A 26240-nucleotide genomic window follows, 5' to 3' on the forward strand; every position below is an offset into this window, starting at 1 on the left:
AAATCCATATTGTTCTTCCAATAAGAGATTGTGTGCAATGATTTTAAGTCTATTGTTTATTATTTTAGCATATATTTTATAGCCAACATTTAATAAATTTATTCCTCGATAGTTACTGCAAAAACTTCGATTTCCATTCTTGAAAAGTGATATTTTAGCTATTCTCCATTCTTCGGGTATATTTCTTCTTTTCCAACAAAGATTAATTAAATGTAACATTCTAAATTTAAGAATGATCCTACCATATTTGAACAACTCCATATTTATATTGTCTAACCCTGGTGCTTCTCTATTTTTGAAAGATTTCAGAACAGTATTAAGTTCTTCTATATCAATTAGGTCTATTCCTTCAATGTCGATATCTATATCTTGATCTTCCTGACTCTCTCCATACTCTCCGTTATACCACAGTTCTTTGTAGTGTTGTATCCATGATTCTTCTTCGATTACATTTATATTAGCAGTTTATCTTTCATTACTGTTGAGGTGCTTCATTAACTTATACGCCATCTCTTGCCTACCATGGATATCATCTTCTATTGAGTTTATTAACCTATCCCATGATTCTTGCTTGAGTTTTCTCGTTAGTGACTTGACCTTGTTCCTGCTGTTTTTATATTCTTTCTCATTTTGTGGGGTGCAATGCTGTATCATTTTCAAGTATAATATTTGTTTTTGCTTGACAGCTTCTGAAATTTCTTTATTCCATATTTTAAGCCCAGTTTTTTTCCTAAATTTCTTCTTGATTCCAATGGCTTCATCTGCTGCCCTCAGAATTGCTGAGGTTATGATTTCCCATTCTTTGTTAATATCAGTACCTGACCTAAACACTGTTGCAGCCGATTTTGATATAAGTATTTTATTCCATCGTCTTGTAGTAAATGTACCTTATAGATCTCTTGGTTTCTGTGTATATTTCTATTCAGCCTTTTCCTCCATTTAGCAAGTATTTTGATTTTTGCAATGACCAAATAACGATCTGTATATAAATCACTGCCTCTATGTACTCTGACATCTGTTACATCTGGGCCTAACATTTTACTGACCATTATATAGTCAATAATTGATCGCTGTCCTCTTGCAGTCCATGTGAATTTATGTATTATCTTTCTTCTCAAAGAAAGTGTTAGTAATTTTTAATTTATTATAGGATGAAAATTCTATCAAATCACAAATGTACTGGACTCATCACAAAGCTGTAACTCGCATCTTCATACAGTATGGCTATGATAATTTGTCACTGTCACAAAGCTGCAATCAATTTTTATTATTATAACGAAGCTATCATTCTCTTTATTATTATTCTCCAGGCCTACTTTAACATTCATTTCACTGCATAAATTCTTCACAGAAGGTTGACATAAGATAAACATTATTTACCATATGGCTTTATTTTTTTTGCTACTTGTTTAATGTTGCACTAACACATCAAAGGTTTTTGGCAATGAAAGAATGGTAAAGGGCTAGGACTGAGAAGGTGGCAGCCATGGCCTTAATTAAGGTATAGCCTGGTGCCTGGTATGAAAATGGGAAACCACGGAAAACCATCTTCACGGCTGCCACCTGTGGGATTTCAACCATGTGGCTTTAAGTCATGAGGCTATTTCAAAGATCTTTAAAATTATAAGGTCTATCCAGACAGAACGAATAGGACATCGTACTCCACAACATTTACCAAAGACAGAAACTCCACCTCATAAATTTTTAACCTTATCTTATGTTGACATGGAGGTATATTATTGATGAGTTTACCTCAACAGATGCTAACCTTGCATAATGAAAACAACTATCCTACAGTTGACGCTGAGGAAGACAAACATCCCTCAAAGAACTAGGTCAGTCCACGTGCATTACCAAATTTTTAATGTGCCTAAACATGGCAAAAAACATTTAAAATATGAAAACAAAAGAAACTAATCTTGTTCAACAACTACTAGAATATGTGGGTAGACTCACATGCAGTGGCAGTGGGCTCTCAGGAGCACATGAGCACATGAACACCCAGTTTTAATACATCTTTCCGCATTCATGGATAATGTAAAACTTTCCTTTCTTTCGACCTGATTTCCACAATCGATCGCAAGCATTTGACTTATATCAAAGCTCCGTTACACCAACAGTTGTTCTTTATGACTGACAGTGTAGCGAGCACACTGGATAATGTGCTATTGTGCTGAAGACTATACGCATGCGCAAAGCAGATGACGTCATGGTTTAATGCACTGATATTCCCATTAGCGAGGAGCACGGTAAGGTACGTGCCTTGCTGTCTGGTCTAGAGCCACCCTCAAACCAGTGGCAGTATTACAGTTGACCACAAGGGTCCGCCACCTCCCCCATTACGGTCAGCCACAGCCTCACAGGATCTACTATTGCATTACATTGCTGGCAGATTTCGCTAGTAAATCTGAATAGGCATTTTCTAGCTCATTGCGAACAGGTGTTTGTAATTGCAGGAAGAAGTTTGCTTTACCTTGTGATTGGAAAATCTTTTCAAGTGAAATGTATTTGAGTGTTGTGCTTTGCTTCTCTGTTTGTATGGTTTGTAACCATGGTATTCTTTGTGTAAGAGGATATGAATTCAGTTCAGATAATTTTAACCAGTGAAATATTAATCTCCAGATAAGTTAGAAATTAAAAGGCTTGGACCGGAACACCACATTTGATTATCGAAAAAGTTACAAAAACTGACAAACGTGAGCATAGGCGTAAGTTTAAGAGAGAAGTACAAAACACGCAAGTGGCTCTGTGGATGTAGATCTAGGAATGTGCTTTTTTGTTTTCCCTGTTTATTGTTCAACAAAGAAAGAAGTGTATGGAATTCAGTTGGGTGCACAGACCTTGCTCATTTGAGTGCAAAAATAAAGATGAAAATTCTCATGCACACAAAGTGCTAGTATTGAATTCCCTATGCTAGTGTTGTCTATAATTTCCAAGATGAGAATAATTAACATGTGATTAGTAGAACCCTGATTAACCGAGATAATGTGGAGACTATTGGGGTCAATTCGGAAACAATTATTTTTAAAAAATCGACCAGTAAATGCGGTACACATTATTTCTATGCTTCTGGTCATACCCAGGTGAACTTCATGCTATTTAGAAACCAAGAATAGAGCTTGCATCCTTCAATGTTCGCAGTATAATAAAGTTATTATGAATTTTACTTTTGTTCTACACTAACAGATTAGTCTAGTATAAAATTTGTCCTCGGTTATAGGCATTCTACCATCTTATTTGTGAAAAAGGAACCGTACAAGGAACTTTTAGTGAAGTGATTTATGTACCTATGTTACTATTTTGCGGATTTGAGACATGAATGAACATGTTGTTGTGAACCCCTTAAAAATTTTGTCACAAGCTGCCACTGCTCACATGTTACGTTGTTTGAAGACACATTCAGATGGTAGGTGACATCCCTCTCAACCATTACGAACACTCAGCCCACTCTACAGCTTTAATGAGATATTAATTATTCTGCAGATCTTCATTTCTTGAATCCACATTATACTGAAACCGGAATGCCCTGTCAGCATTCGCCATCCATGTATTTCTTGTGGAAAACGTGCTAATACCCACCTGTGTAGATTTGAAATGAGCGCTGAGAGTGCAGGCATCATGTGTGACAGCGCAGGCAGGTGATCGCTCACTGCAGGGTGCCAGCCCAGGGCCGAGTGACGTCACAATCGAATGTTCCATACCTTCGGTGTCACTATAGCCAGAACGGGATGTTCGATCGTAATTTGAAGCACGTCGTCTTGTAGGCCTAAATAATAAATACCACTATACAAAATTTCAAGTAAATTGGCGGAAGAATGGCCGAGTTATGAAAAATTAAGGAACCTCGTATTTTCAGTCTAGCCAGCCAACCTGTGGGGATAAATGGAGCTCACCAGCTCCATAGAAAGCAGAGTGTGTTTCGTCGTGTCCCAGCTGCCACGCCGTACGGGCCAGCAGCTGCAGTAGTATAGTCTGTTATTCTGTCCGGCCAAGGGCCAATGGTAGATGATACGCGATACGGTTCGAGTGTCTAAGTGTCGAACGTATACTTGAAGGACTTTAACTTCGTGTGAAGGAAATAAGTTGCCTCAGAAGACTTGTTCAATAGTAATGCAAGTGATAGAATTGGTTTAGCTGATTAACATTCTTCTGACTTGTGAATTTCGTCTTGCAGAGACTGTACATTAATTGCTGTCACGTAGAAACTTTGAAAAACTGTGCTTTTTATAGAGAGTGTGATTAACTTGGGGCATAAAGACTGTGCCTTAGTGAAAATCAATTTCTTTTCGAAAGACTGTGTTAATTCACTTCGTAAAAGACTGTGCCTACATTTCTTTCGAGAGACTGTGTTAAGTTACTTCGTAAAGACTATGTCTTACTGGAACTTAGTTTTTTTCACAAGACTATGTGTTACAATTCATAAACTGTTCCTTTACGAAAACTTGGCTTCAAGTCATAAGACTGCACTGTGATCAATTAAAACTGCCTTCATAGAAACTTTAATGTACTTCAAAGTTTGTATGTAGTAGATCATTGCATTCACTTCACCGTATTCACTACGAACATTACGAAAGACTGTGTCCGAGGGACTCAATTTATTTATTTTCTTGTAACTGAGATTAAGTGAAGTTGCATACGGTTGAACCTCAGAAGGTTCCAGATTTTGTGTTGCCTATCATTTCAAGTTCGTCAGTGATTATTTCATTTACTGAACAGTGTTAACTTGCATTATCATCATGGAACTGTGATTCTGAATTTATTTCTTTGAAGTAGTTTGCGTCCAACACTATTGGCAGTGGAACTTGTGCAGTGTAGGGCCACAACCTTCAGTGCAATGCGGTAGAGGAGTTTGACATTCTATGCGAAGCCCATACATTTCTGTACTCCCTTCATGGGACTTCAGTGGAATCCAGAGCTAACCAACTGTTCCATGCTGCACTATCACCAGACATCAGACTTCAAGTTCGAGTTTCTTTCAAACATCGAGGGTCGACAACCGCCATGGGATGACGTGGTGCCATGGTGAGGGGAAGGAGTTCAGCGACGTGGGATGACGCCGACAGACGACGCCTTCTCTACATCTTTCTGGACACTCAAACTTCAGCCATTAGTCTGTAAAGGTGATATGATTTATCTGTTTTTCTTGAATAAACTGCAAGTTCCACTTAAAAAGAACTTATTGCACTACCCTTCTCTCTCCAACTCTCCGAGCATGGACCGTACACGCCCTGGCGTCAATCCATGTTCTCCACTAAGCTAAAGTATGGGCATTCCTGTTACAGAGAGAAGGTAGTATATGAAAGTGGCACCCATGACGTTGGGGCCCGATTAAAGAGGGTACAAAGTGACACTAAATAACTCAAATAAGAAAAGTGATATCTTTACTTTCAAGTTCAGTTCTAAAGATATTCCATACTATAACTTTAACAAGTTCAGTTTAGTGACTTTAATAAAATCTTAGACTTATAGCACAGAACTCTTAATTTTAATGGCACAAGGGATTTTTTTTTTTTTTTGTACTGAAACTTTTCAGACACAATATTCGATTTTATGCACAGTCTCATATAAGTGTTTAATATTTTGTGTTAATAAACTATTGAACTTTACCACTGGACAATAATGGTGACTTTACGTATCAATTGAATGATTGTATTTTCTGCATTTTGTGAAAATAACGATATTAATATGGAGAATATATTAGCTGCTATTGAGGCTTCAAAAGTCAGTCTAAATGACAGGATTACAGAAAGTAATACTAATCTAGGGTGCAGGATTGCTGCCTTAGATAGCAATATGACTCAACTTAGAGAATCTAATGCTGCATTAGGAAGTCGTATTGATGCCACTAATAATACCTTAGGAGCTCAACTTAGAGAGTCTAACGCTGCCTTAGATGCCAATATGACTCAACTTAGATAATTTAACGCCGCCTCGGAAAGTCGTATGGAAGCCACTAATGTTAGTATAGGTCAGCTTAGAGAAGCCAACGAGGCCACCAATAATAATATAACTCAGCTTAGGGAAGCTAATGAGGCTAACCTTGCAAAATTACCAGAGTCTGTCGATAAAAAGTGTGAGGAAGTAAATCGTAATCTGGAACGTAGACTCAATAATGCGGGTTCTGAAATTGAGAAACAATTTGAAGAGCCTAACAAAAGAATGGATTCTAAGTTCATGGAGATAAATGAAAGATTAACACATGACTTAGAAACCATCAAAGACGACATCAAATCACAAGTAGCAGAGGACTTAAAAAGTGCTTTCTCTTCTTCTCAGGAAGTCATTAAAGAGGTAGAGAGTTTAAAGGGAGAATTTCAAGAGTCCCATGTTCAATTATCACTTGCACAAACCAAAATGGCTTCTATTCAAGACCACCTTCATGAATCGGTTAAAAATAATTTCGTGAAGTTAGGAAATGAAATTAATCTTGTGAAAACTCAGCAAGAGGAGGCTGATACATGTATCGAGACACAACTAGATAACGCTCACACACAGATTACTTGTATCTGTCACGATGTAGTGAAAGTTAAAACTGACTTAGAGAGGAAAGTCAAAGAGGATGAGAATTCCATACAGGGGAAAGTTAAAACACTGAAACTTGAACTCCAAGGAAATATGGAATCTCTTAGCAGTAAAGTCTAGTCGAACAGGATGTGTCATCATCTAGCCTTCATAATACTAGTGGAGAAACCCTGAATGTTTCCACAGCTTTCATAATGACTGAGGAAAAACCAGCTAAATTCTCAGGGAAGGAGGAGTATACAGCTAAGGAGTTTCTCCTTAACCTTGAAGAATATTTCCAGGAGAACCACATTAAAACAGACCGTCAGTTACGTATAGCATCTCAATAGTTAGAAGGCAGGGCATTAATGTGGTACACTGCTTTCAAATTCAGTATCAGGGCTTAACAAGAATTTAAGGAAGCCTTACTTAGACGATTTTGGAGTTCTGAAACTCAGCACTTAATAAAGCTCCAATTATATTCCAGAAAGTATAATACTTCCATAAATTCTTCATGATACTCAGACTTTCTCACATATCAGCTTAAAAAGATGCAGCTATTCGACCCTCCTTTGCCAGAGCAAGAACTTATTCAGGTGATAACACTGCAATTCCCCCCGAACGTTCAGGAGATATTGGTAGCGGCAAACGTCCAGCAGCTTGATGACGTCCTGAGAAAACTCGATACTGCTCATACTCAGAACGTAAAGAAGTCTAGTAGAACTAAAGAAACTAAGGCTAACCCCGTGGAAGTAAAGACTCCGGTTCGAGTAAACCCAGAACCAAAAGAAGAAAGAGGAACTCGTCAAGACGTACCATTCCAGTACAGAAGATTTAGAAAGCGCCCCTATGAAGAGAGGGCTACGTTCAAACAAGGACCTTCGTGGAGGCAGACAGCTAGCCAATCTAATGATAACATGAACTCCCAGCGAGAAGAGTTAGAGAAACGTTTGAGAGAGACAAGAGAATAGGTGAGAAATAAGAGCAGGGAAGGTCTACCTGGAGCAGCTTCTTTGGAATACCAGGAAGAGGTACAAAGAAAAAATGAAAGGACGGAAATGAATCCCGAAACCACGGGTGAAAAAAAAAAAATTCTGACGAAGCAATAAGGAGATTACCTGAAATCCCATACTTAGAGGGTACTGATTTACTGTATGAAGATTAGACACCACGATAGCCTCAAATACAGCGCAGTCTACCAATTATAAGCATTAAGCTAGGCAATATTACTGTCAATTCTTTAGTGGACTCAGTGTCACAAGCCTCACTAATCTCACAAAAACTGATAGATGTGGCGCAAGAGACCACCAATATTTCCATCCTACCTGTTGCTCAAGTCAAGGTTAAAGGCATAGTTCCTGATAAGGCTTTTAAATGCAAATTCAAGGCATTTCTTGAGTTAGAAATTGGTGGTGTGAAGTTCCAACATCTATTTTTGATATTGACTCAGATGAAGTTTGATTTGATCCTTGGATCAGATTTCCTCATACAGCATGGGGGAATCATTGATTATCCTGCTTGCATAATAAAATTTTTGACGTCAAATCTGTAGAGCTACAGGTGGTTACCAGTAATGAGGTGAAGCATCCGGGATTCGAGACCCCAGTGGACATGCAGTAGAAAGCAAGACGTGCGATGCTCCGCCTGTCGAAGAATGCATCCACGAAGAGGGGAGACCTGAGGAAGTGGGACCCACAGAGGACCAGGTAGCGTCCATCATCAACAATGAGTTTTACGAGGACCACTACAACTTCACAATTTATGCCAGTGTAGCTGAAAGCCCAGATTATGATCATAGAGAGGCAGAGGCAATCCAAGAGCTTTTTAAGAAATTTCCAGATGTGTTTTCTGAAAACCTGAAGTTATCAAAGGTTTTAAACACCACTTAGATGTTACTGATACTTCGTCTTATAAGAAACGGCCTTACCCGATACCCATGAAATACTTGGAAGAAGCTCGGGTCATCATTAAACAGATGGAAAATGGATGGCAACATCGAGGGAATTGTCAACACTGACAACCTCATGAAATACTTTGCAAGGAGATAAATAAAAAGAAAATCGTACACCAATTTCCTTTTTCCCAGAGCAGGGGGGAGATGAAACGGGAATGCCCTGTCAGCATTTGCCGTCCATGTATTTCTTGTGAAAAACCCGCCAACACCCGTCTGTGAAGATTTGAAACGAGCACCGAGCGCGCAGGCATCATGTGTAACAGCGCAGGCAGGTAAACATACACTGCAGGGTACTAGCCGAGTAACGTCACGATCGATGTTCCATTCCTTCGATGTCACTATAGCCATAACGGGATGTTTGATCGCAATTTGAAGCACGTCATCTTGTAGGCCTAAATAATAAATACCACTATACAAAATTTCAAGCAAATCGGCGGAAGAATGGCCGAGTTATGCAAAATTAGGGAACCTCATATTTTCAGTCCAGCCAACCGTCCTGTGGGGATAAAAGAAGCTCGCTAGCTCCGTAGAAAGTAGAGTGTGTTTTGTCATGTCCCAGCTGCCATGCCATACGGGCGAGCTGCGGGAGTATAGTCTGTTATTCTGTCCGGCTAAGGGCCGACGGTAGATGATATGCGATATGGTTCGAGACTATTACAAAAAATGAACTTCATTATAAAGCCTGTATTGTCTTAAGTATACTTTGAAGGTTGAGTCAAATGTTCCACCTTTACAATACCAAGATTCTTTATTATCTAATTATTTACATATCATTTTTTAGAAATATGACGGGACATGCTTCGTCTAACTTGTAGACATCATCAGTCGTAAAAGTCTTTAAGAGAAAGCAACAAGGACAAGGACGACACAACACATTAAAATAATTTGGGTATTACAAGTTATAAATCTCATTTTTGGTCCGTATTGAAAATTTACAGTTCAACAACAACAAAGGTGTTTTAATTTAATCCACCTATTCATTACTTTTATTTTCATTTATAGTGGTTACATAGATAGATTCACAGTTAAATGGGACATGTTTCACCCTCAATTAAGGGCATCTTCAGCCTAAAAACAATCATCAAGAGTACAAGTAATATTAAAAGTGGAAGCTAAAAGTTTAGCCAGTTATTAAAAATTTGGGACATAAAAATGTGAAAAATGATACAATATATAAGGATGTTAATGGAAACACTGTCAATGATTAAACTATAATATTGTCGGAGACTAAAACTTCTTCCATTAAAATTCAAATTAAAATAGTTCATTTAAAATGTTAGTAGAAAACCAAAGTGGTAATAATATAAAGCCAATGACATGAGGGCGTGAACACAAGCATTAATATGGTTATCATAAATACAATGTATCCAAGGCCACAGATGAAATTCGTCAGCATGAAGTGAGACAGAAGCATCAGTTGAAAAATTGTAAGTGGCCCTTAGCACCGGTAGGTAATACTATTCGCTGAAACCTTGCCAGGAAATGTCAGTAGATACTGAAAATAATGTTTTCTGTAAGAGAAGCAAAAGATGAAATAAGAAGTTGAACGTAAGGAGAGAATTCGAATTACAAAAATTGAAACAGATGAGGACCTACATGTTAGTTGAAAGTTGTTATTTGTTATCTACTGTTGTGTTGGTTGCTGCACTTCTGTTGGCTCTGAGTCTGATGTTGTAACTGTACTGCAGAGGCGGCAGTGAACTCGGAGGGGAAGGAATAGGGGAGTGTGGAAGGGAGGAGAGGATGGGTGGAGTCAATTGTGACGAGGCTGACAAAGGGGCGGAGTCAACCGTATTGCTGGAAGTAGGCCTAATATCTGTAGGCATGGGAGGAGTATTAGAGTATGAAGAATTAAATATATTAGGTATCCTAAATTTATTCAAACTAACTGACTTTAATCATTTTGGAATTAATTCATTTAACATATTTTTACCGTCCATGGTTTCATTAAGATTCTGTTGTTTATTGTACGTCTGATCTAAATAGATATATATATGAACTTTCTAATTCGTTCAACATTCTTCCTTTTTCTATGTTTCTAATTATCGCTAGGTCTTTCTCTATGGATTCAAATCTGTGACCAGTCTCCCTCATACGCAAACTCATCACTGAGTATTTCCTATGTTTTTCTGCGTTAACATGTTCCATGTATCTTGTCATAAAACTTCTTCCAGTCTGTCAAACATATGAAAAATTACACTGAGTACATTTGAGTCTGTATACTGTCTATTGGACACTTTGGTTTTCCACTAACATTTTAAATGAACTGTTTTAATTTGAATTTTAATGGAAGGAGTTTTAGTCTCCGACAGGATTATAGTTTAATCACTGACAGTGTTTCCATTAACATCTTTATATATTGTATCATTTTTCACATTTTTATGTCCCAAATTTTAATAACTGGCTAAACTTTTAGCTTCCACTTTTAATATTAGTTGTACTCTTGACGATTGTTCTTAGGCTGAAGATGCCCTTAACTGAGGGCGAAACATGTCCCATTTAAATGTGAATCTATTTATGTAACCACTATAAGTGAAAATAAAAGTACTGAATAGGTGGATTAAATTAAAACACCTTTATTGTTGTTGAAATAATTTGGGTAGCCGAATACATCAATTAAAATGGTGAAGAGTGTTCAGGATTGATCAGAGCACAACACTTAAAAATATATTGTTGACATTAAAATTAAAATTGTCCACATGGGATGATCAGTAAAACTTGATGTTAAAATTCTTGTTTTTGAAGGTGCTGTGTTGACATACAATATTCTGTTGTATCGGTGAAAGTTTGATGATGAGGTGCACAAAGTTAAATCCAGTAGAATAAAAAAAAATTAAAAATAAAGACGTTGCGTTTTAAGACATCTCAATCATGAAATTACCAGCGTTTTGCATCAGTGTGACAGTAAGCTAATCAGTTAGACTGCCACACTTTTCGAAGACAGTGGAGGTAACATCCTTCCCCTAGTGCACTATTGTCCTCATAGGAGGCTTGCAGTGGTGTCTCAGTGGCGAACTAGTTGTCAGCGTCTTGAGAAAGTATGGTGATCTAGCTGATGCGCCCACTGCCACACTGGGGCAAAATGTTGGTAAGTTCATGATTGAGAAGGCCTAAAATGCTTCAAATATCTTTATATTGTTCAAGGCCTAGGACTGTTTTTATTTTTTGTACATTTGGAAACAAGAATATGAAAATAACCAGTTCATGAATTCTGTTACCTAGGGTTGTTTTAAGAGTTTTATGGCAGTACCGCTATTACAAATTATGTTTAGGATACTACAATGTAGCTCGTTGTGGCTTTGTTGCATTCTCATTTAATGATTTGTTACTAAGTATTTCCTAGAATTTTGTGAAGTTCATTGCAAATAAGTATGTCTAAATCCTGAAGACTATGCAAGAGTTATCGTATTAGTTAATGATGGACTCAGCTATCGTTATGTTGCAGTGGTGTTAAAGACATACCCCGCACGTGTTTTCAAAGCTGTGAGACAGTTTTGGGAACACCATACTTATCAAAGGCATCCGGGATGCAATCGTCCAAGATGTACAACTGACGCAGACGCAAGTTTTGTAACTTTGCAGATACTGAGATATCACCATTTAACTGCAGTGGATGCGAGAAATTAACAGGACAAGCTCGCAATTTAAACATTAGCATACAGACATGCAAAAGACTCAGCGAAGCAAAACCTGTCACTCAAATAAACTAGCCTCATATCAGTAGTTTTAACAACACGTACAAGAATTACTGTGGAAAAAAATTCCAGCCCCTTAGTGTCTCCAAAAACTATAAAAATTGTAGTAATTGGAATATAAAACCAACATTATAATAATTATTAAATCAGAATAGGAAAATGAACACAAACAATGATTGGTACATTTATGCAATACCCATTTCTCTGAAGCATTTTAAGAATGGATGAATTAACTTAAGCTCTGCATCTATGAGGGATCATATAAGCTGAATTAAATTAAACTTACCCAGAACAGCACCACTTTTGTCAACGCTCTTTTTACGTAACCCCCAAGCTGCTATAGCAAGAGGTGTGATTGTGGCAGTGAGCCATCGAGTGGGCGGAATTACAGTTTCGGCTACAAAATCAAAAGTATCAATGGACAATAAGTTCATAAAATTATCAATTAACTTGGTTATATATACATTACTTCCTTAAAATAAAACATTCATTCCAATAATATTTGATAAAAACAGTAAAAACAAAAACATCTTTCTGACATAACTAGAAGAGCAAAATATTAGCAACTGGAACATATGACATGAAACACAAAGCAAACAAACAGCAGAAATAAACAGCTCATTATCAACTTCAAGCCAAACAAGAGTCTTTTCCTTTTGAGATGAATTTTCACAAGAGTCTGTTAACAGTAAAATGATAGCTACATGCTATATACACAAATCATGTTCCATTTAATATATGGAATGTAATCAAGTAAGCACAAATTTGAATATACAGTAAACACACAAATAGTAACATGAACTCAACAGAGAGAGATGTTCATGTTTTTCTATTATTATTATTATTATTATTATTATTATTATTATTATTATTATTATTATTATTCATTTTGTTTCCAGTCTTCTGGGTGGGGTTGTGAATCAAGAACCTCCACAGTTTTCTACTTCTCCACCACTCCTTTCCTTCCTCCATTATTTCTTCTACTTTTATTCCTCTCTTCTCCATACTCTCCTTCACCCTATCCATCCACCTCTTTCTGGGCCTTCCCCGTTGCCTTCGTCCTATTATTTTCTCTGTAAATACTGGCTTTGGAACACTATCCTCTTCTGTTCTTAAGTGTCCATACAATTTCAGCTTACTGGTCTCTCTCTTGTCTTGCAGTTCAGGGAATCCAATTCTCTCCCTGATTTCTGTTTTTATCCCTTCGTGCTTTACCAATAAGTCCTCTAAGGAATTTCATCTCGGCTGCTTGGATTCTGCTTTCATCATGTTTTCTTGCTGTTCATGTGCCTGCCTTGTATGTCAAATTGGTGTGTAATACATTAAGTACAGAATTTTCTTGCATTTCTCTGGGACATCCTGTTTCCACACTATACCTCTCGCACACTGCTAAAACCTATTGACTTGTTGAATTCTCTTTCCAATTTCTTTGTTTATTTTCCCATCTTCTGCAAGTATACTCCCCATATAGTTAAAGCTTTTTAAACTTTCCACTTGTTTTCCATTTACTTCAGCATTACCTCTCATCATTACTACTGTCTTAATCTTTTCCACATTTATTTTCATTCCAATTCCTCTACCTCCCAATTCCATGCAGTAACTTCTTGTTTTACTTCCATTTCACCCTTTCCCCATATTACTATGTCATCTGCAAACAGTAAGGCCTTTATCCCTTTGCTTCCCATTTTTTGTTGTACGCTCTTGTGGATTTCATCCACGACTGTGACGAAGAGTAGAGGGGATAATACACTTCCTTGTCGTAGTCCTGTTTCTACATTGAACCAGTTTGTTTGTCCTATCTTAGTCTTCACACTACTTACACACTTTTCGTACATGCCTTTGATCATTTGTACATCTGCCCTGCCAACCTTCTTTTTCACCAATGCATCCAAGACCAGTAACAATGTCATATACCTTCTCAATATCTATAAATGTCATCACTAAATCCTTCCTGAACTACCATTTCCTCTCCATTATGTTCCTCTTTCTTTTCTTTTTCTTCTTCTTCTTTCTAATTATACAACATCTAACTTATTTATTATTATAAATGAAATGTACATGTCTGGATGAATTAGTCCCATAATGTACACTGACGGAGCAAATGTCATGGTATAGCGGAGCACTGATGCGTAGGTGTGTTGTCTGCGCATCACACGCCCCCTGTGCCAGCGGCAGTTGTATAGGAGACCTTGTGAGCAGTGGCTGTGCATGTGACAGGTGTAACATGGAACGTCGTCGTGAGCTGACACCATTCGAACGGGGTATGGTGGTCGGTGCCCAACAGATGGGAAGTGCGTTTTAGGAAGTGGTGCAGAAATTCGGCTTCACACGATCAACCGTGTCCAGGGTGTATCGTGAATGGTTGAATGCGGGTGTCACCGTCCACAACAGATGAACGACTGGCCGTCCAGCCACCCTCGATGACCGTGACCGGCGACATCCGAGACGGATTGTCAGTAGTGACAGACGGGCAATCGTGCAACAAATAACGGCTCAATTCAACACAGGCCATGCTAGACACGTCTCCCAGTGGACAATCCGTAGGAACATGGGTTCTATGGGGTATGGGAGCCGGCGCTGCACACGGATGCCACTGTTAACCCAACGTCATCGGGCACGACGACGTGCATTTGTCACCAGTCACTAGGGATGGACACTGGAACAATGGCGTAACGTGATATGGTCAGACAAATCATGATTTCAACTGCACCATGCCGATGGGAGGCACCGTGTATGGCGCAGACCACATGCAGCGATGGATCCCGCCTGCCTCGAAGGTGTGGTCCAGGGCGCTGGTGTCTCTGTTATGGTGTGGGGTGCATTTTCCTGGTATGGAATGGGCTCCCTAGTTGTTCTGGAGGAGACTTTGAATGGTACACAGTATGTTCAGCTGCTCGGAGACCATCTCCACCCATTTTTGGCCTTCCAGCGCCGAGACTGTTCTGCGGTGTTTCAAGATGATATCTCGCCGCCACATCTCACCCACGTCGCCCGGGAATGGTTCCAGGAACATGCAGCAGAGGTCCAACGACTGCCATGGCCACCCAGTAGCCCCGATATGAACCCTATCGAGCATATCTGGGATGTCCTGGAACGCAGGCTCCGTGCCGTGAATCCTGCACCCACGAACAGACCAGCACTGGCAGCCGCTCTGCGAACGATTTGGTGTCAGCTGCGTCCAGAGGACTACCCGGGACTTGTCGACTCACTTCCATGGTGTCTCACTGCAGTTCGCAGGGCCAGAGGAGGCCCCACATGCTATTAGGTGACTATCCCATGACATTTGCTAAGTCAGTGTACAAATCATGTTTCATCATATCTTTATCCTGCAATACACTATATTATGAGATGTCCAATTTTCTGGGACAAAAGCAACTTGCAATACACATATTAGTTTTGTGTCAATGAGTATATGAGCTGATTATTTGCCCCAATTTGTGCTCTTAAATTGCACTTTATCTTAATACTAGCAATTACCGGCAGCTTTGCTCGCATGGATTTCGTAATTTGATCAAAGTAATCGTTCCTCGGCATTGTACTAAGACATTATCTGAAAATTCCTGAAGTATAAAAATTCACCAAAAAATTGAGTTTCATTTACCCCAGAAATTTGTTGTAAACCATGTGTGTGGTGTTACCTTTTGGGGCTAAGACGACCATGCGACATAGAAATGTACATGTGAGAAACAGTCTTCTCTCAAGTCAAAAAAATTTACATTTTTTTATTTTTAAAGGAAATTCCAAATACCTATTCCCACATCTGTAACATCTTCAGTTTTTGAAATATAGGGGAGAGTGTTGTACCTTGGAACAGTTTTGACATTTCATTTTTTAATTTCTTTTTTTTGGTATTTCATGAATCCTACTTATTATTCCTTATTAATATAGGTCTTTCCACCTATTTTAATGCAGTTTGTACTGTGCTCAGTGTCAGAGTTAAGTATTTAAAAAACATTTTGTTGAACTCTGCAACATGTTCCAAGGTACAACATAGTCATGTACCTTGGAACAACTTTAACAGTTATGACAGAATTACTGAATATTACAAAAATATTACATTTTTCACAACAAATGATGATGTTATTCATCTGTACATGTATACATAATATTAAACAGGTTGTGTCACTGGACACAGTATTATTCTCTCATTACAAGTCTCTAAAAATGACTTAAAAATTTGATGAAAATGACCTATTAATAAAAAAAAGAATCAGATTAAACTAGTTTTGTTATTAGTATCCCTTCATATTACAGCAACAGCACAATCAAACACAGATTTGTTTCAGTGACATACCTGGAAGTTATGAAATCTTTTTCAAAGTGCATATGTTTCTTTTGTCACTGGGTGCCACCAGAGATATTTGGCTGAGGCAATTTCATTATAACGTCTTCCTCGGAAACATCATATAGTGTATCTTTGACAAATATGAAGTTCTTAGTGTTGCCCTGTCTCTTTAAAAACTGAATTTTATACTCATAAAAACATTTCTCATATATATGTATTTTACCAACATAATGTACAAGAAACTTTTTTGTTTGAAATTGAATCAGAACAAATTCTCCTGGAAGACATGGGTGATCAAAGTGTTGACTTAATGCAAAGTCATCCTCTTGCTGCTCTCCCAGCAGATCAGCTGCATAATCTGCTTCACTACCACGAGACACCATATCAGGTTCCTCTTCTGAATGGAAAATATTCCTGTTAGTCCTTTTCTTTGCAATCAAAGTTTTAGATTCATTATTTTCTTTCATATTGGACAAGTTAGGATGGGGATCATGTTTGTCAGGAGTAGCTGTTAGGACTGTTGACTTCCCTTTCCTTCTTTCCTCTCTTCAGCTGTGGGGAATAGCCTGATAATGTGACGTGATGTGAGAGGACGTCTGTTTTGATCAAGAGAAGATCAAAATCTGTAGACAACTTCAGATTATTAGGTCTAGATCTATTAAAACTGAGTTGGATTCAGTTGAATACAGAATAAGACCAAGATAATGTTTCAAAATAGCATCTAAAAGAACTTAGTGTACCTTGTAATGTACCTATGTTCCAAGGTACAATAGGTGTGCGTGTTCCAAGGTACATGATGTAGCCATTTCAGAAAAAAACATGAATTTCTTTTTACAGGTTAGGTAGAACAAAAATTGAACCTGTGTATAAGTCAGCCCATTTACATACTAACTTAGTGTAAATATTGAAGGAATCTCTTTTACATGTGTGAACTACTAATATGCCAATTTGAAATCACTTTTAAAATACTTTCAGTACCAAAATGCTTTACACTTAAATAACTTGGAACTGAAACCACAATGGATGCCACCAGACAAACTGTGCTGCCCAGGGTGGCAAAGTAATGAAATCAACTCAACTGATCCAAAAAATGTTTACTACGATCAAAGATAATGCAACTGTTCCAAGGTACAAACGTTCCAAGGTACAACACTCTCCCCTACACAAGGTAACCCCATAAAAATAATTCAACCCCTTGATCATTCCTTATCCCACCCTCACCCCCATCTAAGTGTATTCTCCGAAAACAAAAATACATGTTTCTTTATTTTTAAAGGAGATTCCAAATACCAATTTTCATGTCTGTCACATCTTCAGTTTCTAAGATATAAGTATCCTCATAAAAAAAATAATTCAACTATTTTTCACTTGTTTTCACTCCCTGTTAAGTGCTTTCTCCAATAACAAAAAGGTACAAGTTCCTGTATTTTTAAAGGACTTTCCTAATACCAAGTTTCTTATTTAATTTAATTTCCGGATTGAACCGTGTTGTACTTGTACGAATATCACGTACAGTTTGCCGACGTTTCAAATACATTGCAGTATTCTTTGTCAAGGCGACTGAAATACCCCTACTCTCCCAGGCGGAAATTACACTACTAGAGTGGCCTTGATCTTGGCCTTTTATATCCTAGCCTTTCTGGCTGACGTAAGCCCTGGCTGTCTCACAAGACTTCTGGAAAGTATATGTCACAGCCAGGTAGTGGGGGCTTGCCCGCGCTGTTATGTAATGGGGTTGCGGCCCGTGTGTTTATGTTGTGGTCTGTAGATGTTGATTCCCATGGGGAACCTAAAACATTTGTCCTGAATGAGTAAATTTATAATACCAATATAATGGTCCGTTATTGGACATTATAAATTTTCCAGCTAACACATTCTTGGTTGCCTGCGTTTCGCCCTCGTGTGCTAAGTTAGGCCCGTCAGTTGGGACTTAGCACACCACCCAAGACGCAAGGCTAGTGCATACCGTGGAGGCCACTGCATAGGCTATTTGAAGCCACCAGCAGTGCCAATACACTATGAGAGCTATGTCTCATTTCCAAAAATAGATGCCTGCCTGGCCATCAAATGATGTAGATGTTGATTCCCATGGGGAACCTAAAATATTTGTCCTGAATGAGTAAATTTATAATACCAATATAATGGTCCGTTATTGGACATTATAAATTTTCCAGCTAACTCATTCTTGGTTGCCTGCGTTTTGCCCTCGTGTGCTAAGTTAGGCCCGTCAGTTGGGACTTAGCACACCACCCAAGACGCAAGGCTAGTGCATACCGTGGAGGCCACTGCATAGGCTATTTGAAGCCACCAGCAGTGCCAATACACTATGAGAGCTATGTCTCATTTCCAAAAATAGATGCCTGCCTGGCCATCAAATGATGTAGATGTTGATTCCCATGGGGAACCTAAAATATTTGTCCTGAATGAGTAAATTTATAATACCAATATAATGGTCCGTTATTGGACATTATAAATTTTCCAGCTAACTCATTCTTGGTTGCTTGCGTAGTTTTGGAACACTTCGAACAGAAAGCCTTAGCTACATCTGCCCTGAAACCGAAATGTTTTCTCCACTTTGTGGACGACACTTTTGTATTCTGGCCTCACGGGAGCAATAACCTACAGCTATTTCTCGACCATCTCAACTCCATACACGTAAATATTCAGTTCACCATGGAAATAGAAGTAGACGGAAAACTACCGTTCCTGGATGTGCTAGTAATATGTAACCCCAATGGGACGCTGAGTCGCGCAGTATACAGGAAACCCACTCACACAGACAGGTACCTACACGCCTCGTCTCATCATCACCCATCACAAAAGCAGGCTGTCCTAACATCACTAGTGAACAGGGCCATAGCGATATCTGATTCAGAGCACCTCGAGGAAGAGAAAGAACACCTCACGGAAACCCTTAGGAAAAATGGCTACTCGCTCAATAACATCCGATGAGCCCTTAAAAAATCAGAAGAGGACAAAGAAAAGGCCGCCGCAGGAGAAAACAACGGGAAAAAAGAACTGACCCGCCAGAAAACAGCAATACTGCCATACATTAAAAACACTACAGACAGGATCGGCAAGATACTGGACAAATACAACATAAAAACTATCTATAAACCTCACCGTAAGCTAGCCCGTTATCTACCACCAGTAAAAGACGCAATAGAATTACAGGCCCCTGGAGTGTATCACATTGAATGTAGCTGCGGAGCTTGTTATGTAGGTGAGACAAAACGTCTGATCTCCACCCGCCTAAAAGAACATATCCGTCACACCAAGAACCAAAACACAGATATTTCAGCAGTAGCCAAGCATTCCTACGAAACTAGGTACGGAATATCATTTGACAAGACCCAGATCCTAGCAGCTATCCCTTGGAATCTGGAAAGGAAAATCCGTGAGGCTATCGAAATCAAGAAACATCCGAACAACATAAATTTAGAAGAAGGATATAAAATCAGTAATTCTTGGATGCCTATCATTCATAGTTTAAGACATACAGACCACAACATAAACACACGGGCCGCAACTCCATTACATAACAGCGCGGGCAAGCCCCCACCACCTGGCTGTGACATATACTTTCCAGAAGTCTCGCGAGACAGCCAAGGCTTACGTCAGCCAGAAAGGCTAGGATAAAAAAAGGCCAAGATCAAGGCCACTCTAGTAGTGTAATTTCTGCCTGGGAGACTGATTACCTCGGATCGAGTAGGGGTATTTCAGTCGCCTTGACAAAGAATATTGCAATGTATTCGAAACATCGGCAAACTGTGGGTGATATGCGTACAAGTACAACACGGTTCAACCCGGAAATTAAATTAAATAATTTTGCACACCGTGGAAGCTTCACTTCTAAGATACCAAGTTTCTTGTCTCTAACATGTTAAGTTTTTGACATATAATGCAGATACACTGGTACTCATTGTAAAAATTCACCCGCTTTTCCAACTCTTTTCAGCCCCTTAACTGGATTTTCCGAATGCAAAAAAGTACTTGTTTTATTATTTTTAAAGGAGATTCCAAATACCAGTTTTCATGCCTGTACGTCTGTAACACCTTCAGTTTTTGAGATAAATGTATACTCATAAGAATAATTCAACTTCTTCTTCTTCTTCACTTCTTTCCACCCCTCTCCCGCCTTAAGTGGACTTTCCGAAAACAAAAAATGTGTTTCTGTATGTTGAAAAGAAATTTAAAATACCACCTTTCACGTCTGTAACAGCTTCAGTTTTTAAGATAAAGAAAGTATCCTCAAACATATTTCAACTCCTTATTTACTTATTTTCAACCCCACACCGCTTACGTCGATTTTTCGAAGAAAAGAAAAATGCGTATTTCTTCATTTTTAAGGAGATTCCAAATACTAATTTTCATGTCTGTAACATCTTCAGTTTATGAGATATAAGTATACACATAAAAGTAATTCAACTCCTTTTTCACCCCTCCCCCTTCCTACCCATTAGTCGATTCCCCTCTCCCCAAAAGTGAATGTTTCTTTATATTTAAAGGAGATTCCAAATACCAGTTTTCACGTTTGTAACATCAACTAATTTTTCAATTCTTTCACCCCACTCCTTTAAGGGTTTTCTCTGAAAACCAAAGAATGTGTGTTTCCTTATTTTTTAAGGAAATTCCAAATACCAATTTTCACATCTGCAACATGTTAAGTTTTTGAGATATACTGTAGATTCGCTAATTTTAAAAATTCACCCCCTTTTTCAGTTCGCCTTAAGTGGACTTTCCTAAAAAAATATTTACAAGAAATTCCAAATGCCAGTTTTCAAATCTGCAACATGTTACGTGTCTGAGATAATTTGCAGATCTAGTTTTTTTAATTCACCCCCCGCTTGTCACTCCTGTTCACGCCCTATTCATCGGATTATCCAAAAACACAAAAATACGTGTTTCTTTATTTTCAAATGAGATTCCAAATTTCATGTATGTAACATCTTCAGTTTTTTAGTAAAATAAGCCTCCTCATAAAAGGTGTTCAACATTTTCCCCCCTTTTTTTCAACCCCTTTAATGACATTTTCCAAAAACAAAAAAAAATACATGTTTCTTTATTTTTAAGGGAAATTCCAAATACCAATTTTTATGTCTGTAAAACTTTTAAGTTTTTGAGATATAGATATCCTCATTTTGAAAATTCATCCCCCTTTTCTCCCCTTCACGATGGAATATCCAAAATCCTCCCTTAGCGAGCACATTTTATATATATATATATATACACACACACACACACAGTAGATTATGGCCGTTCTTACTTTTAAAAGCTCTGCTCAATCTTATTCGTCTACTAAAATCATTCCACGCTATCTCTCCACTGACAGCTCGAAACATACCACTTAGTTGAGTATCTGGTCTCTTCAATCCCAAGTCTTCCCAGCCCAAAGTTCGCAACATTTTCAGAACACTACTCCTCCTTTGTCGGAAATCACCCAGAACAAATCGTGCTGCTTTCCTTTGGATCTTTTCCAATTGTCATATCAAGTAGTCCTGATGTGGGTACCATAAACTGGAACCACACTCAATTGGGGTCTTACCAGAGATTTATATGCCCTCTCCTTTACATCCTTACAACAACAACTAAATACTCTCGTAACAATGTGAAGAGATCTATAACCTTTCTTAACAACCTCGTCAATACCGATTATCCCAATGAAGATCATTCCTTATAGTAACACCTAGGTACTTACAGTGTACCCTGTGCGGAAATTATCACCATTTACCATCATACCATTATCCGCTGTCCATCTCACAACATTGTCTAGGTCCCCCTGTAGTCGCTCACAATTCTGCAACTCATTTACTACTCCATACAGTATAACAAATAGCCTTATCTGTGATTCCAGTTCTTTACTCATATCAATGATCCAACTCAAAGCAAATTTATATACTTCATTGTTATGTTACATCCAGCAAACACATGAACAAAGAATGAAATGTTTATTGGGCCAGTAGTGTATGAATTATGCTTCATTTTGGACGTAAGAGAGATATTACTATTAAAATGAAGAGCAAAAGCGTAATTTTAATTTCTTTTAGTGGTAGTGATAGCAATACCAGTAAATCTACAAGGGTGATAATATGACTCACTTCAGGAATGAAAAAATATAACACAAGAGACGAAAATGTAAGTATGGGTGCATCCTCAAATGTTTCAAACAATTTGTCGGTATAGTTAGATGTCCAAAGACAATATTTCACACACAAGTACAGATGGTCACAAATTTTGTATTGTGATAGAGTTAGCTGTAGAGTGTGTGCAGGGTTGAAATCTTTAAATGTAGAGTGTGGTATATATTTCCATCTATCTTCAGAATGGCAAAAGAAAGAGGTAAATGCTTATGGTTCTAGGACAACCGTGCAGTAAGCATCCATATCTAAGAAACTTTATGAACATCAAATGTCAGCATGGCATTCTACAGCTAAGAAAATCACACAGGAAAGAAAAGCAGGGAAGTTTGTAACAATAATTGATGAACAAAACAAAAAAATATTGAGTCAACTGTCCATATTTTCAATACAGTATATACAAGTTTGATTCAGCATAACCGTACAGTGCCAGATATAACCGATGATATTGAACTGCCAAAGAAGAATGGCTTTAAACTTAGAATTTTGCTACATTCACATCAAACTGCTATGAATAATGTAACACATATCTCCAAACACAGAGTGTCAGGTGGTGGCAAATTACCTGACTCCACACAGCAGTCACCAGCCTTAGGCAGATGAGCCACTGTAAGAGGGTAATGAGCTCGCAGTAGAGGAAATGCTACTGAAATCTCATTCAAGGTAACATCTGTACTCCAGTGGAGCGGCCACAAAAGGGTTGGTACTCCATTTTAGCGACTCCGTGTATTCCTGCTGGTAGTAGCTCTAAAATGCTTCTGGGTGTGGAAAACCCACTGCAATAATAGCGTAAATGAATATAAGTCGAACTGTACTGAAGCCTCGGAAAGGGTTAAGGCATTCCCTACAGGCAACGCACAGTTCTTGTGTTGCCAAGAGAGCAGTAAGAAGTGGGTGACTGACAAATGAAAGCATTAAGATAGGAACTACCAATGTGATGACATTAACAGGAAAACAGGAAGTAGTAGTAGTGGAGTTTACAACAAAGACAAAGGCCTAGCACTGCCGAGACCAACTAAAAACCAAATGGAAAGTCAGAAAAAGAACTCGGAAGTGGTTTGAAATATTATATTACAGCAATGGTATGGAAACCAAGAATGGAATAGGAACTGTAATTCAACATGACCTGAATATGTTGAGAAAATACAACAGATCAATATTAGGATAATGAAGATAACACTAGCCAAAAAGAATAACAAGATACAACTGGGACTGAAGCTGTTGACAAAATCCAAGTGTACATATGCTCTGCAGACTGGAAACTTAGAAATGGACCTGGAGGGATTCCTATAGAACCTAAAGAAACTTACAGAACATAAGAATGTAGAGATCACTGGAGAAATGAATGCAGAAGTAGGACAGGAAAGAAAGACAGAGAGATTATAGGAGCATCTGGCTATGGGAAGAGGAATGTTGTTGATGAAGCTAACAGATTTTTGTAATAAATGGGAACACATGGTTTAGGGAAAGTAGGCAAAAAATAACAAGACACAGCTGGGACAGTATGACCAACACCCTCATAAACTACATCCTGGTTGAGAAAGGGAATCAGAAACAACTAATAGACATCATGGTTAGGATATACCAGAAACACTGTCTGAAGGTCACAGAGCAGTGATAGCCAAATTCTATCTTGGGAAGATTAAATAACTTAGAGAATTGAGACAGAGGAAATTAAGAACTTGGAAACTATGTGAACGTGAATGAAAGGAAGAGTTCCAGAAAAAGTTGAAACAGAGAATGTCAAAGAAGCAGCAAAAGAGTGTAGAGGAAGAATGGGCATTTGAAAACAGCTATGGAGAAATGTGCAGAAGGAACATGTTGAAGAACATTTGAATAAAAGAAGGACAACAAAGACACACCATGGTGGAATGATACGGTTAAGGCTGCAGTTGAAGCTAAGGCTAGATGGAAAAAGCTGAGGAAATATAGCGCAGTTGAAAATAAGGCCAAATGAAAAAGTACAACAAAAGAAAAAGGAATGCTGGCTTGACTTTACAGACACACTACAAGAAGATGTCTACCGGGCGAGTTGGCAGCGCGGTTAGGGACGCGCAGCTGTGAGCTAGCATCCAGGAGATAATCGGTTCGAGCCCCACTGTCGGCAGCCCTGAAGATGGTTTTTCGTGGTTTCCCGTTTTCACACCAGGCAAATGCTGGGGCTGAACCTTATGTAATGCCACGGCCGATTCCTTCGCGTTCCTAGCCCTTTCCTATCCCATCATCGCCATAAGACCTATTTGTGTCGGTGCAACGTAGAGCAAGTTGTAAAAAAAAAAAAAAATTGATGTCTAGGAAAACAAGAAGGCATTATACCAATGGATAAAGACTATTGCATGCACCAACTTTATTAAATATAAAAAGGACAAAGTAAACAGAAGGAGTACACGTAAGAATGATATAATGTAAGACGCACTGCTGTGAGCTTGCATCCAGGAGATAGTGGGTTCGAGCCCTACTGTCGGCAGCCCTAAAGATGGTTTTCCATGGTTTCCCATTTTCACACGAGGCCATTTTATTCCCAAGCGATGTGACAGGCAGCTCATCATTGCAGAAGTATACGATTACAAATTCAGACCAAATGAAACACACATATCACAGGAAAGGGTGCCGAAACAATCGCATCAACACACAGTGTATTCCCCTCTGACAGCAATGCAGGCGTATATTCGCATATGCAAGACAGAAGAGACGCAATAATGGCACCAGACCAAACAGTGAAGCTGGAAGATGTCATCAATGTGGGAGATTGAGTGGGTGGGCTGTAAGGAGGGTGAAAAGACAAAAAGCAGGTGATAGTAACAAAGTGACACTAGAAAATACACAGCTGGGGAAAAAAAAAAAAACCCATGCAACATCCTCAAAGACAAGGTCATTTTATTCACAAGCAATGTGACAGGTAGCTCATCATCGCAGGGTGATGTGCGATAGATTGTCCCAAGCATCTTGCCCCTTTTGATGCAATTCGGCAATGGTTCTTGCAGGCTCTGGAGAGCACCTAAGTTCCCACTTGATCACGTCCCATGTCTATTACAGAAACTATTATAGTTTTATTCCCCTATCCAGTCGACTCTTTATCGACACCAGAGTAACCGTGCTTGGCGGTCGTGGTGTCGGGGTTCTTTTTTTTTTTTTTTAAGTTGCTTTACATCACATTGCACAGACAGGTCTTATGGCAACAACGGGATAGGAAAGGGCTGGGAGTAGAAGGAAGTGGCTATGGCCTTAATTAAGGTACAGCTCCAGCATTTGTCTGGTGTGAAAACGGGAAACAACGGAAAGCCACATTCAGGGCTGGCGACAGTTGTAGCCTGGGCAGATCGTAATACAGCTACTATGGTCCTCGGTGACACAGCAAGTGCAACATGTGACCGGATTTCGTTCCTGGATTATGTTTGTTCGGCCACCGCTGCTCGCACAATGCGGTGATCTTGATTTGTATCTGTACTACGTGGATGTCCGGAGCCTGGTCTACGGGTGTAGGAATGTTCCACAGACCACTACAGAAAGCAGCACCACACCACTGATACACTGTGCCCAACATGTGCAGCAATACCTACAATGCGACCCCTTTCAAATGGCTGCAGTTGTTCAACAGGACCACGTACTTGTCATATATGTGCCATATGTTGCCATCCAAGTGAGTAAGGCGCATGCTAAAATGTACA

The 26240-nt window shown here is 38.8% G+C and overlaps 1 protein-coding gene across 6 annotated transcripts in view; it reads right to left on the reverse strand.

Moving 5' to 3' along the window:
• Nucleotides 1–26240, reverse strand: part of LOC136864626 (transmembrane protein 19) — a 220661-nt gene that overhangs the window by 140463 nt on the left and 53958 nt on the right. For 5 of the 6 annotated variants that reach the window (XM_068226365.1, XM_068226361.1, XM_068226363.1 and 2 more), the window contains exon 3: nucleotides 12437–12547. The exons of the other annotated variant lie outside the window; for it this stretch is intronic. In XM_068226365.1, the coding sequence (XP_068082466.1) occupies nucleotides 12437–12547 (111 nt within the window). The remainder of the gene's footprint in view (nucleotides 1–12436; nucleotides 12548–26240) is intronic. 6 annotated transcript variants of the gene reach the window in all.

This window comes from Anabrus simplex, chromosome 2, assembly GCF_040414725.1.
Source record: "Anabrus simplex isolate iqAnaSimp1 chromosome 2, ASM4041472v1, whole genome shotgun sequence".
Lineage (NCBI taxonomy): Eukaryota > Metazoa > Arthropoda > Insecta > Orthoptera > Tettigoniidae > Anabrus > Anabrus simplex.